Source organism: Centruroides vittatus, unplaced genomic scaffold (assembly GCF_030686945.1).
Source record: "Centruroides vittatus isolate TY-2023 unplaced genomic scaffold, ASM3068694v2 scaffold_2569, whole genome shotgun sequence".
Classification (NCBI taxonomy): Eukaryota; Metazoa; Arthropoda; class Arachnida; order Scorpiones; family Buthidae; genus Centruroides; species Centruroides vittatus.
In genome coordinates, this window is record NW_027122690.1 from 1,951,868 (window position 1) to 1,966,860 (window position 14,993).

The following is a 14,993-nucleotide window of genomic DNA, read 5'->3' on the forward strand; positions in this document are numbered from 1 at the left end:
TTTCATTGGTGTGACCACGTGACCTTGCTGCTAATTTTGTGAAAACAAAGGGCGACCCATGCATTTTCCTGCTCAGTGTGGTGATGTTTCGTGTTGTGCTGTTTCTTGTTTCTTGTCTCAGTGTGGCATTGAGAATTACCCTGCACATCTAGCAAATTCCATTGCTTTCCTTTCCTTTTAGCTCTATCATGGGACCAAAGAAAGTTTCCAGAGCCAGCAGCCCTTCGAATGACATGTTAAATGTTCATTTATTTTTACATTAGTCTTTTATATTCATTTTATATTAATTTCTTATTGTTTCAAATATTAAACACTATATTTATTCTCTATAAAATGTGTTTTTGGTATGTATTTGGGAGTGTCTAGAACGAATTAATTGGATTTACATTGATTTATATGGAAATAATTGCCTCGGTTTTTGTCGGTTTCAGATTTTGCCGATTGTTTTTGGATAGATTATCCACGAAAACCGAGGCATCACTGTATTCAGTTAGCCAAAATATATCCAAATAATAAATATAGCTTAAAATCCAAAATTAAAACTGGAAGAGAGACTTGTAAGATGAATGGTTTTCATTTTACAAATATAGTTTATTTTTATATAATTTCATTAAGAAATAAAAGTTATATTACAATATTACAATTAAGATTTTATGATTTTTTTTTTCTACTTAGATTTACAAAATTAAGAATTGTAGTTGAGTACTCATCCTCAATTACAATTCTTACCATATGTATAAAAATTTCTTTTTGAAATTTTTGTAATATGATAATTTAATTACATCTTATTGAACTTTTTTAAGAAATTTTGTAATTCATATTTAAAATTCAGTGTTAACTTTGAGACATTCTAATGTTTATTTTTGTATGCATACAAAGAGTACATTGCATGTTTAATTCTACATTGTTACTAGAGTTAAACAATTTATCTTTTTATATATGTTCATGAAGAGTCCATTAACAGATAATTTTATTTCAAAATTTTTAATAAGTTTTCATTTATAATTATATGGATGATGTAGATAAGATTTCTTTACTTATTCCAAATAACCACAAATCACATTAGATGGAAGAATGCCGAAGTTAAATAATGATTCAAACCATTAATCCGTAAGAAAGCAGTTGAATGCTTTGCCAGCCGGGCCAACAAAACATAATACTTACTGACAGATTTAGAATAACATTTCATGAAATGTGATCAAATGATTTTGAAAACATATATGGTAGAGTAGGTCAAAACTAAGTTTTTTGTTTTTGTATTTTCTTCAAAAAGTTCCTTTAAAGGAGAGAAACATTTATTACACCACCATATGACATACATATATAGTATGTTGAAGATATTCTTTTTATGAGTATTTTATTTTTAATGATCAGAAATGTCAATAGAGGTCAATAATTGTGTGTATTGCAGCATAAGTATCTAATATTTCCTAGTGTTGAACTATTTCTTCATTTTGATACCTTTTGGAAACAAAGTACCGGAACATTCAAAACTTTTTTAATAAATATTAATTATGAATATGACAGTTAGTAATTATTGTTTTACATAATGATTGATAATAAATCAGTTTTCCATCTGGAATCTGGAAACACACGCACATCTATATACATATATATATATATACAGTAGAGTGTCGATAAGTGGAACCAATTGGGGACTGGGGTCCTTCCAGTTAATGATTTGTTCCAGTTTCCGACTTTGTACGAAAAAATACATTAACCTGTCTGATGATCAAATTTTTCTCCGTTGCGTATCGCTTCCTGTTGAATTTTTCTTTGTTGCGTGTCGCTTCGTGTTGAATTTTCGTCGATTTTAAGCTTAACAAAAATTTTTATAATAATCATCGAGGCTATCGTATCGTTAAAAATTATTTCTGCATTTTGTACAAACAAAATAAATATATTAAAGAATATAAAAAACATGAAAATTATACTTTAGAAGTAAATCTAGTATCAAAAACATTCGATTCAGCACGACACAGTCCGACTGAAAATCGTTCCACTTTCCGGCCATTCCACTTACCAACGTTCCACTTATCGACGCTCTACTGTATATTTATATAGGCCTATAACCACTACATATGGCCTATATGTGTATGCATGTGTGTGTGTGTGTTTGTAATCATTTCTATGCCAACAATTTTATACTGTGTACATGATTATGGAAAGGTGTGATGCATTTAATTTTTTTATATAGCTTTTTTAATACTGCTTTTTTTTTCTTTGCTATCATGTTCCAAATTATCAAGTTAATTGTATGATACAGGAAAAAAGCAATTTTCTTTTGTGTATAATAAAAAGGGACAACTTAATTTTGTTGTAATAGTGGTACGCACTTCTATAAGAGACAACTTGGGTGTTGTGGTGGCCATTTCTTAAAACAGGCTAAACCTGTTATAACATTAATTTAGTAACATTTGAAAGAAATTGAAGGAAAGGCAAGAGAATTTTGTCTGTTATATCTTTGCAAGTAGAAGTTGATACTCTTGTGATCAGTGCAAAGATGAGCTTTCATCACTACTGTGTATGCACATGTATATATTTTCCTCATTGTTCTAACACATGGGCAGTTTTTCTCTGCAAAGGTCATACTAATTACTTTTGCTGCTTGATGCTGCCATTGTTATCATTTCTTTAAAACTTTTGTAAAATGCAAAAATGGCAATTGACAATGGGAATATTGCCAATATTTTTGGGTAAATACTTACTTTATAATTTAGAAAGTGTTTAAATAATCCAGGAGATTAATTATCTGAAAAAAATATTACAATGTACAAAATTTTCAAGCATAAAATAAGCCAGAACTCAACAGTTTCTAAATAGAAACTACTGAAACTTAGTTGTTTCTGAATTAAAGGTCATACTAAATAGAATAGCAAAGAGATGTGTACAGTACTCTTGTAAAATTTGTCTTAAAACCATTTTTCTGTAGATCTTATTTGTCAAACATAAATTCAGACATATCTAACATAATGATATTAGCTGTCATTTTCATGATTATGAGAATTTTGAAATTATTCAACAACAAAAATGTTGAATTATTGTAAAAATTGTTATTCCAATTCAGTTACATACAACAAAACATTGAAGTGGTAGTTATTCCCTTGGTAAGAATCATTGAAGTATATATAAAAATTAGTTATTTTCACTTACACAGAACAATATATTTTTTCAAAAATTAATTATTTATAAAATTTTAGTGTCTTTTGATAATTCAAGAAGGTTTATAGATGATAAATATTTGTGGAAGTAAAATTTTCCTACAGATATTTACCAACTAGTATGAAAAATAATAATTATTAATTGTCATATTTATAATTAAAATAATGTTTCAAAATTTTGAACAACCTATCTAAATATATAAAATTACTTGTCCTGACTGACTGACTGACTGATTCATCATTGCCCAGAGCAAACCACTGAACCTAAAGTGGTGAAATTTGGTACACAGTTAGAGTATGTCATGAAAACGCACACTAAGAAGGGATTTTTGGAAATTCCCCCGCAGGAGGAGAGGGAGAAAATTAAGGCTTAACCCGAAGAACAGCTTCTACTGTACTATTTTAGATGTAATTTTTTGTTTTCAACTACGTTTAGTCTTCTTTGAGTACTTAGGTGTATTAAATTGATAACATTTCAGACATTGTTATAAAAATTTTTATATATTTTGATTTTTTAACCAAATGTTCGAACTGTTTTTAAACTTGAATTTGTTATTGCATATTGGTTCGATTATAGAATGATTGTAAACGTTCCAGAAAATTGATCAAATTGAAAACAGTTTGTTTGATTCTCAGCAATTCTCATCATTCTCAGTGGTAGGTGTTATATAACAATTACTATGGTTGTTGAAATACTGAATATAAATGGTGTTTGCTTGCAAAATCCGTGCGGGCGAAGTCGCGGGTAACAGCTGGTACTTTATATTTTTGAATGAAGTCATAAATACTAGGTTAGTTCACTATTCTAAAAAAGATTATTGATAAGCTGTATGCTGTAATGTGTATTAATAATAGATTTCTATCAACATTTTTTATACTAAGAAAAATTGATTAGCCTATTTATGAAACAAAATCACTACATTATGGATTCATACTATATAATATGATAGAGATTGTATTACAATAATGGGATTTTGATGTAAAGTATGTAAATTAATTTTGAACTACTCTAAATATTGTATTTTTATTTATTTATTTAATTTTTTCAAAGAAATGCAATTATTATGTAACTTCTATGGAATTTTGAGAAATTTATGGGTGAAAGACCTCCATAACAATTTTCTAATTGTTTATAAAAATCTTTAGAAAATAAACCTATATAATAACCAGAATTTGATTTTAGTAAAGACATTGTCTTTCTATAAAACAAATTTAATTAGCCATCATCAGGTTTTAACTAATTTAATTATCAAATTCTAGGGAGGTCCACCAGTGCCAAATGGTTTGAACACTGGTAGTTTTGTCCTAGGTGTGTGTCTTGCCAGGATAAGATGGCCGTGAGGAGTTTTCCAGGTTTTCTCTGTCTTCAAACTGATGTTTGACTCTTGTGTTCGGTGATTGGAAAGTATGGCATACAAGTCACACATTATTTTGAACGTTTGTCTTTCATCAGAATATAGTACATTCCTGATATTCAATGAGGATCAGCATTATCATCATCATTCCTCAGTGATTCCTATACAGTTGAGTTCTGTTTAAACATGAGACTGAAATTCTGTTGATGACAAATAAAGAAATAAATATGCATTTCAATTTTTAATACTTCATAACATGTAAGAATCATCAGAATTGGAGGATAATAATTAGGTGAGGCTGTTTGTATGACAAAAGATACTGTGAATATTAAACCAAAAATTGTCATAACCACTTGGAAAAGTGATATAATCTGAACAATTTGTAGAGAGATTGGCATCAGATGCAATTAACAAAGCATCTTTTATCACGGGTGGCGAACCTATGGCACGCGTGCCCAAAGTGGCACGTAAGAGAAATCATCTGGCACGTAATGTATCATATGATTTCTGTTTTTTTCAATCATCCTTTCTGTTTAACACCTGATCATCCTTTTTTCAATCAGATTTTTAACATTTATTTGAATTAAAGGGTATTTGTTTAATTTCTTTAAATATCATTATTAGAAGGCTAAGACTTTGGCATGCATTAACATTTTTAAAGCTAAGTATGCTTACAATATGGCACGCAGACTCAAAAAGGTTTGCCATCCCTGTTTTATCACATCTTTTGAACCAAGTTTTAAATTTCAACAATATAAATATAATTATTATATTTATAGATCAGATTTTTCCAGTTATCAACAACATACATTTTGGAATTTTTACGTAAGAATTAAAATTTTATTATCCCATTTTAATGACATATATTTCAACTCTAATTTGACATTTGAAGTCTGATCATTATTTCTAATTTAAAAGAGAGAACAGAATTTCTGATCAGCTAAAAAGCTTGGAGAGAAATTAATTTTTAACATAAATTATTATAATATTTGTTAAATTAGTTTAATAAAATTTATTATTATTTATAAGCTTTGATTTTAAAATTTATGATAATTTACTAAAACCAAAATTCAATAAACTGCAAAATACTTACATTAATAAAAAAAAATATGACGATATTTGTTAATGAAAACTAAATAATCTTATTTTAATATTTTAAGAGAATGAATAGGAAATAATATTAATATTTAGGAATATACTATAAGTAATCCATATTAGTATTAAAATAATTAAAAATAATTATTATTAATTAGTTTTCAAGCCATTGCATTTCGAATAAACCTTTTGGTGTTACGGTTTTGACCTAATTGTATGTAGGTGAAACTGAAGGCTATACATTAGCATTTATTTAACTGTTATTACAAGTATAAATTATTAGGATGACTTTACATAGAAAATTCAATCAGTTACAAAGATTTTCTTTATGATGCATTATTATTATTATGATATAAAAATTTTCATAATTATCTAAGAGACATATTATTATATATTCAAAAAAGAAATATAATACACTAAAATAATTACAAGTTTTAATGGTGAAAAAATAGAAAATTAATTTTTTTATAATATATATTACAGTTTTTTTTTTAATTCTTTTTGATTTTGTTCTGTGAACACTAAGAAGACCTTTTTTGTTTTAATATCCCCATCGTGGGTTTTGCCAGTCCCACAGTGTGGGTGATCAGATGGTGAGGAACAGGACCTGACGTATCTGGGATGGACTACTCCCTAAAAAATCTCTGGAGCTTTTTGACAATTTGGACTTGATTCTGGGTACTCAAGTGGGAGTTTGATGCCTTAACTACCTTGGTCATCTGGCCATCCTATATTTTACAAATTATAAACTCTATAACATTCTATTCACAACAGTTCTTCAGATTGGAGTGTACAGTACATATACAGTAGCAAAATACCGTCTAGCAAAATACAAGTAAATAATCATGGAAAGAAGGACTAACATTTTCGATCCTTTCCACAGATCTTCAGGTCTTTTCTACAAGGCATTTTACTACTTTATATCTATAACAACATACTCTACATCAGTGTTTCTCAAACTTTTTGGACCGCGACCCCCCTTCTGCACTTAAAAATTTCAAAGGACCCCCGAAGAATAAGTATGTGTCAAAAAACATCCCGGAGGGAGGGGGTTAGGCTCGTATTTAAATATTTATATTATTTTTATTATTTATATGTGCAATTTATTTAAGTAAAAATTATTTTATATAGTTTTTATTTCTATTATTTCTAAACATGAATCCATAGTAAATTTATAATATATTTGAAAAAATTGATCTGGCATCAATTTTTCAGCGACCCCCCAAATATTTTTCACGACCCCCTTGGGGGTCGCGACCCCACTTTGAGAATCACTGCTCTACATGATTTTTTAAATAATACACTTGAATTGTAAAAAAATTATAATATGCAATTTAATAAAAGTTACAACACTAATAGTTTATATTGCTTACTAGTGAATTAGTGTTAAAAATTTTCATTCTATGAATTTTGCTTTTGATTTTAAGTTTGTTAAAATTACTATTTTGTATAATTAAAGTTTAGTCTTATATCAGAATATTTTTATTGTTAAAAACGAATAATTATCAAAATTTAATAGTTTATTTTTTTACTGAATATATTAGCATATTTAATTAAATGTGTTTTAAAAAAAATAATTCTGGCTGTAATTTTTTAGAATTACTTGGAGATTTGTTAAAGCTCAAGCCTAAAGAAATTGATGGTGTTGAATCTATTATTGTTGTTGATGGAATTCCTCAAGTGGGACCAGAAAGAATTGAGAAGTTGAAAAATGTTTTAAATAAAATATTTTCAAAGTCTGGCAAGATCATTACCGAAGATTTTCCTGTAGATGAAAATGGAAGAACAAAAGGGTAACACAATGATTTATTTTTGATTTAACGTGTGAAATTATGATTTTAAATTCTAGAACATATTTAGAAGAAGAAAAATTAATACTTTTTCCATTTTTATAAAATTGCTATTATTTTAAGTTATAAAACAAATGTTTTTACTTGAAGCAACTTAAGCTTTCTGACTAATGATACTTTTAAATAGGAAGTAATTAATCTGTGCTTCTGTTTTGTTTTAAATACTCTTATTGTTTTTATTGATTCTTGACATTAAAAGGATATGTTAAAGCAAAACTTTATATAACTTGAAGAGTTATTAATTATTATTATTATTAATAATCAGTATTGGGAAATGAGAATATCACATTACAGTTGAGAATTGGTTTTCTAAACCCTAACTTGAATCACCCACTCAATTTATTTCTATAACAACAGACTAGTTCATTTTGTTATAGATAAATATGGTTTAAATGTGATGTAAACAGTGAAATTCAAAAAAGATTACAGCAATAAATCATTTATTACAAATTATACGAGAAGAAAAATCTATGGATCTGAACAATCTAGAATTTATTTTCTATAATAAATACAGTGGAACCTCGGTATACGACCTTAATCCATTCCTGATGTTTGAACTTATACCAAATAGGACGTATACCAAACCAACCTTTCCCATAAGAAGTAATGTAAAAATGATTAATCCGTTCTCATGTAAAAAAAAACCCTTTTGATATGATATATTAATGGAGTTGTAAAATAATTTAAATACTGTTTGAGCACATTAATAAAAAAATAAATTTTATTATAGATTTTTAAAGTTATTACAGTATATTGTATTATATTATTTAAATCATTAAATCAAAATCAAATCAAATCAAACTTTCCTTAATACTAATAATCTGTTTAGAAATTGATTAAACCCCTTTTGCAATGTTTGCAGATGTAATATTGTCTTTATTTTTCACGATTGTCGATATCGTCGTTCTTGGAATATGGTATGCAACAGTTAAATCTCAAACACCCATTCCACCTTCATATTTCTCAACAATTTTTTTTTTCAGTTCCATTGTAATTCTAGTCATTTTTTTAGTTTTCTGTTACTTTTCATTTGCCTTTTTGCAATTCATGATTAATAAAAATAATAAAATTTTACTTACAAATTAAAATCAGAAGAAATTTAACAAAGTTGTAAACCGTGGGACTGCAAACGTCTAGTCTGGTTTAGTACACCAATAGTGCTACTTGTTCATAGATGGCGCGTATAATTGAATTAAGTCATATACCGAACAAAAGTTGTATACCGAACAGAATTTGTTTCGTCAAAACAGGACATATTCTAAAGTAGATGTATACCGAAGTTCCACTGTAATTATAAACATTGATTTACTAAGATATTAACTTAAAATTTGATTACATATTAATTAAACCATAAAAACAACATAAAATAAATGCTGTCATATTTCAATAACATTGAAAAGCTATCATCATTTATATTTTTCTATTAAAAACATTTGTGAAATGTAAATATTTATAAATACTAAAATTAGATAAAATGAAACGTAAAACAAAAGCATACATTTACATTATATTAATACCTTTGTAATTAATACATTATATTAATAATTAAGTTTCCAAATGGGGTTGCCATTTTTTCTCATGGGGTTGTGTAAACTTCTTTTCATAAACATTATTTTAGTTTAAAAATTTTTTTAAAAGGTACTTAATAAAAAAAATAGAAATGGAATGCTATAAATTTTGTATGAAATTGCAATATTAGCACTGACTGACAACAATAACAGCAGTTATGCTAGCAATAGCTCATGTTTTCTATCAGGAAACTAGTGCAAATGCCCAGAAAAGTCATAGTTGCTATGTTTCTTTATCAGTCTAGATACTATGTAATTTTTGACTACCAAAGTAGGAATATAGGCAACACTTGATTGGAAAAGAAAAAAAGAATTAGGAGATGTTGTGGAGATTATTATTGATGACACTAGATGATCTTTATAAATCATAAAATCGAATGCAATTACAGTAGAGCATTGATTATCTGACTTAATTGGGGACTGGGGTTGGTCGGATAACGGAAAAGTCGGATAACCGAAAAGTATGAAAAAATACATTATTAGTATAGTGTATTAGGCCTAGTTTAAATACTAGCCTCCCTTTCATGGTCGAGCCAGTGCTGCCAGCTAAAACATGCAAAAATTTAACAAAAATAATATTAAAGTAGCCAAGACATAACCAAATATTGTAGCGCCACATCACTAGCGGACATTTGAATTTGCCGACTAGAACGTGGTCGGTTAACCGATAAGTCGGTTAATCGGGAGTCGGATAATCGATGCTCTACTGTATTTGGTAACTGAGAGTGACTATTTTTGATCATTGCTACATAATTATTGACCTAAGTTACATTATACATCTCAGAATATGTGTGTATGATAATGATTAAATCATGACTTGCAATTCTTTTAGCTTTTATAACTTTTCTATATGATTTATGTATATTTTATTTTATTGTTTTACTAAAGTATATCCAGTTTTGGATGGCATTTGATCTTTTTTTTAAAAACATTTTTGAAAATATTTTATTTTTAAATGCAATAAATGAAAATGCATAAATTTGATTATAAATCTATTATTTTATCTATTATCTATTATATAGTATTGCTATATTGCTACTCGATATCTATGCAATAATAAATGTAAATAACAAAAAACGTCTACTTTTCTTATTACAAAAGCTACAAACATAGTTGTTATAAAATTGTTTCATCAAGAAATACAGGCCAATACATATTAAGAAAGTTTTTTTCCTAATCATAAAAACAGTAAAACTAAAGGCTGAAGAAATATATTGCTAATTTTAGAAATACAGTCAAATCCTATCTATACTTTTCTGCATTTATATATAAAATATTTTCTCCATTACAAAACACTTCAGTTATTCTTTTTTCATTTATATGCTTTTGCACTTACAGTATGGTAATGCTAATCTGAACTACAGTAGAGCGTCGATAAGTGGAACCAATTGGGGACTGGGGTCCTTCCAGTTAATGATTTGTTCCAGTTTTCGACTTTGTACGAAAAAATACATTAACCTGTTCGATGTTCAAATTTTTCTTCGTTGCGTATCGCTTCCTGTTGAATTTTTCTCCGTTGCATGTCGCTTCATGTTGAATTTTCATCGATTTTAAGCCTAACGAAAATTTTTATAATAATCATCAAGGCTATCGTATCGTTAAAAATTATTTCTGCATTTTGTACAAACAAAATAAATATATTAAAGAATATAAAAAACATGAAAATTATACTTTAGAAGTAAATTTAGTATCAAAAACATTCGATTCAGCACGGCACAGTCCGACTGAAAATCGTTCCACTTTCCGGCCATTCCACTTACCGACGTTCCACTTATCGGCGCTCTACTGTAATTGAAACCATTGGTAGTTCAGATTAATGGGGCTATGATAGCAGGATACGATGTTTACACTTCAAAGCCCCATTTTTTGCTGCTGTACAATAGTTTACAGCAGCAAATAGAGTTTAGTCAGAGTTGTTAAGTCAAACAGGATCACAGAAAGAATGAGCAACAATGCTCACATCACGTGACATGTTTATTTAAGATGTGAACTGCAGGTAAACAGTTGACGAGTCCTTTAATTTAGTTAGGGAAACAGTAGAAGCTGTTTAGATGACCAGGGGTTCAGATTAGTATGACTGTACTTTGTGTGTCATATTTTTTTGTATCCTATAGCATTTTGAAATACAAACATTTAATGTAATTATTTAGAAAAAGTGAAAAGGGGAATTACAGATTCACTTTAAGTTAGTCCACACCAATAGCAAATCGATCACCGACAAATGCAAAGCGCACATGTAACATGTGACACCATTTCTGACAAAATTTCTCATTTAGCAAATTGCTCTAGCAATTTAACATATTGAAAATTTTTGCTTTCCGTTGATTGTAGTGTGAACCAATTTTACTAAACAAATAAAAAATTGCATTCTGGTTTCTCATTTGTTTTCAGTATTTGATGTCGGTGTGGACTAATCTTTAGATTGACCGTTCATTCTCTCATGTGACTGGAGTTTTAGCAACTGATGTCACATGCTGATCAGTATATGGCAAGTCCATGAAAGAAAGCAAGAAACAAACAAAACTTGATGAATTTTTTAAAAGTACACGACTTAATTTTACACTGATTTACTTTTTCTTTTATATGTTGTTTAAATGTATTATACATGTCCAGTAAAACTGTCCAAAATGGAACCCGAATAAAACAGAAACCTGACTAAATGGAAGAATCTCTTTGGAACAGAGTGATTTTCTATTCCAAAAAACCTGTTCAAAACAGAAATCTGCCAAACCAGAAAAAAAAGAAATTCAATACTGTGTGATTCTGGTTTACACAGGTTTTACTGCATAGTAAATTGAAACTTCTTTGTTAAGAATACAAATTCAGTTGTGCAGTGTTAGTTTGACTGTTTTTGTACTTTTATAGCATCTATATTCACTCTGAAAACAATTGGAAAGCACTTTCACTTTTGTTTTTCTCATTTATATGACAATTTTCTCAGCTTCCTTAAAAAATGTATAAATGAGGTGTGACTATATGCTAAAAAAAATAATTAAATTATCCAATAAGTCAACAGCTATAAGAAAAAAAAATGTGCATTTTTTGCATAAGGAAATGAATGATGAGCATTGACCATTTTGTATAATTTGCAGTGAAATTTTAATAGAATAGAGCTTGAAACTTGCAGAGCTTTGCAGATTTCAAGCTCTTGAGGACACTTGTAACAAATCACCTTAATGTATGTTGAAAAACCTATTAATTTTTTTGAAAGAAGTCCAAATTTCAAAAATTGAACCTTGATATTTAGTGATATTTGTGATAAAATTCAAGATCACTTAAAATGACTGAATTAAATAATTTTTAAATTTAATTTAATTTTGCTCTTATATTTTTAATTATTTTCTGAATTGGAAACCATTGGTTTATCATTATTAGGATAAGAAGTTCAAGAATGATGCTAATGATCATTGTTAAATCATAAAGATAATTCACAACATATAGTTGCTATTTAATGACTGATTAATAGTGGCAATGAAATTGATGATGACTCAATGCAGTCTTTGGATTAATAGACAAAGACTGCATTGAAAAGAATTGTGAAAAGAGAATTATCACGTACTGCAAATGTGATTCTTAGTATAGTAATAATAATGCAGTCTTTCAGATCCTGCAAAGAAATAACTTGTAACTAGTAAATAGCACAACATATATATATATATATATATATATATAATGTTGATATAATACAGCAGAAGTTTTTGTACTCAGTACTGTTTTTATGTATTCCATGACAGTGCAATTTTCAACTCCACATATAGAAATTATATCTCTATCTACTAATGTACTGCAGTCCCAAAGTGTGCACCGCAACTTCCTCACATGGGTGCCACGAAATGTTATAAAATTTTATAATTTAATGTACTTGTTGGAATTTGACATAGGGTGCCTAGAATTAAAAAAGTTTGGGAACCACTGTACTAAGTAATTGTACTTAGTACATTAGTAGATTAGTAATTGTAATGTAACTCATTTGAAAAGATAAATGTACTAAGTAATTATTATCTGCATATAATCTGAATATAATTAGCATATAATATAATTCTAATGGAACTGTTGTATGACTTTTGTATGCATGAAATTTTAGACGCTTGTGCAACATATGCATTGTGGATCAAAGATACTGAATGTATGATTGCTACTTAAATGGATGTATATAAATCATTAAAATCATTTCATTTTGTTTTAGTAAATTGCTAAAATGTAATATTTTGAATTATAATTGTTTATAAATTTTTATTTTTAGATATATTTTCTTGGAGTATTCTTGTCCAGAGCATGCAATGGAGGCTGTCAAAATGGCAAATGGATATAGATTGGATAAACAACATATTTTTACAGTGAATCTTTTTACTGATTTTGAAAAGTAAGAATTATTAATCTTAATTTGAAGAAAAATCTTCAACTGGGTGCATTTAAAGAATGAATAACACACCTTTTTAGCTATCCAACATAAAACTTTTTTTGCTTTGTTCTGGATATCTAAAAAGGTTGTTATTCAATCTTTGTTTTAAGTTTAGGATTTTATTTTATAATTACAAATAAGTCTGGTTTATTATTTATTATTCAAAACTATAAAATACAGGTAACCTCCCTTATAACACTGCACTTCTATAGCACAGATTCACTCTAACACGGTTCGAGAATTGGGTAAAACCCTCAAACAACATGAAATGTAATAAAAACTACCAATACAACAGTTCAATAAACGTGATAAAGCTTTTAAGTGCAAAAGATACCTCATTTGACATTTTTCATTCGAGCGTGTACATACTATCAGAATTTCCTGCATAATTTCATGAACTATTAGTACTTAAGTACAATATGTAATTTTTCTTTTCCCACCTTCTGTCGATACATGTGGTCCTTCTCAAAACTTGTTTCAGTATTGCCAGATTTCGACGCTTCTGCTTTTAGTGTTGTTTAATTTATATTAATATGTATTACTTCTTAAGAAAATTTTAATAAAGATATTTATCTTAATTATGAAAATATAATAGCATGTTTTTTAATTTTTGGAACCTAACTCCCCTTTTCGTACTAGTTCTTTGTTTCGTATAACACAGATTTGCATAACATGGCAATTTTTTGGAACATAACTACTGTGTCATATGGGGTCATATGACCGTGTCATATACCGTGTCAACTACCTATACTGTATTCTACAGTTTTGGGTAATTGCATTTTAGAAAAATATACTGTGATGATCTTTTATCAGTTGTATATTGATAAATTAGTTAATAATTATTGATTATTTATTTTTTTTGTTTTTAGTAATAGCAGAATGAAATTTTCATTAATTAAATAATCCTTCACTGTTCTTTAGAACATTGATCATAAGAAGGATGATTTCTGAATATAAAATTTGTTATAAAAGATATAATAGACAAAAAAGCATATAATTACTGTTATATCACTACCTATGTGTAGTCTAATTCTTAGACTACACATAGGTTATTAGATAGGTGCTGAAAAGTAGCTGATTCTTTTTAAATTTAGTATCCTTTATTTAATTAATCATTTAATAATATAATCTTAGATGTCTAAGATAGCTGGATTATAACACTGATTAATTGATATAAACGTAACTTTTTTGGATGTCTGAAAATAGTTTATGCATGAGCTAAAGACAGTAGTGGAATTGATAAACAAACAACTGCTAGTTTATATTAATTCAAAATATTTAGCTAAGATTCACTTTTGGAATTTAAAATAAATTGTATTTAAAAAATATGAGGATTATTTTGTTTTAACATTTTTATTTATGCAACATTATCTGACTTAAACAAATTTTAATCAAATTTAACTGATTGTAAACTATAGTATACAGGATATATTTCACAATGGAGACTACAGACAGTGTTATATGTTTTCAGTTGGTGTTTAGTCTACAATTATGTATATGTATGTGTCTGGTTAAATTAAGTGTAAAAAATTGTTAGATTACTTTAATGTAGAAATTTTTAG

The 14,993-nt window shown here is 27.9% G+C and overlaps 1 protein-coding gene across 1 annotated transcript in view; it reads left to right on the forward strand.

Annotated features, from left to right (window-relative positions):
• Positions 1-14,993, forward strand: part of eIF3b (eukaryotic translation initiation factor 3 subunit b) — a 33,578-nt gene that overhangs the window by 1,237 nt on the left and 17,348 nt on the right. The window contains exons 2-3 of the mRNA XM_067285460.1: positions 7,209-7,404; positions 13,273-13,392. Coding sequence (XP_067141561.1) covers positions 7,209-7,404; positions 13,273-13,392 — 316 coding nt within the window. The remainder of the gene's footprint in view (positions 1-7,208; positions 7,405-13,272; positions 13,393-14,993) is intronic.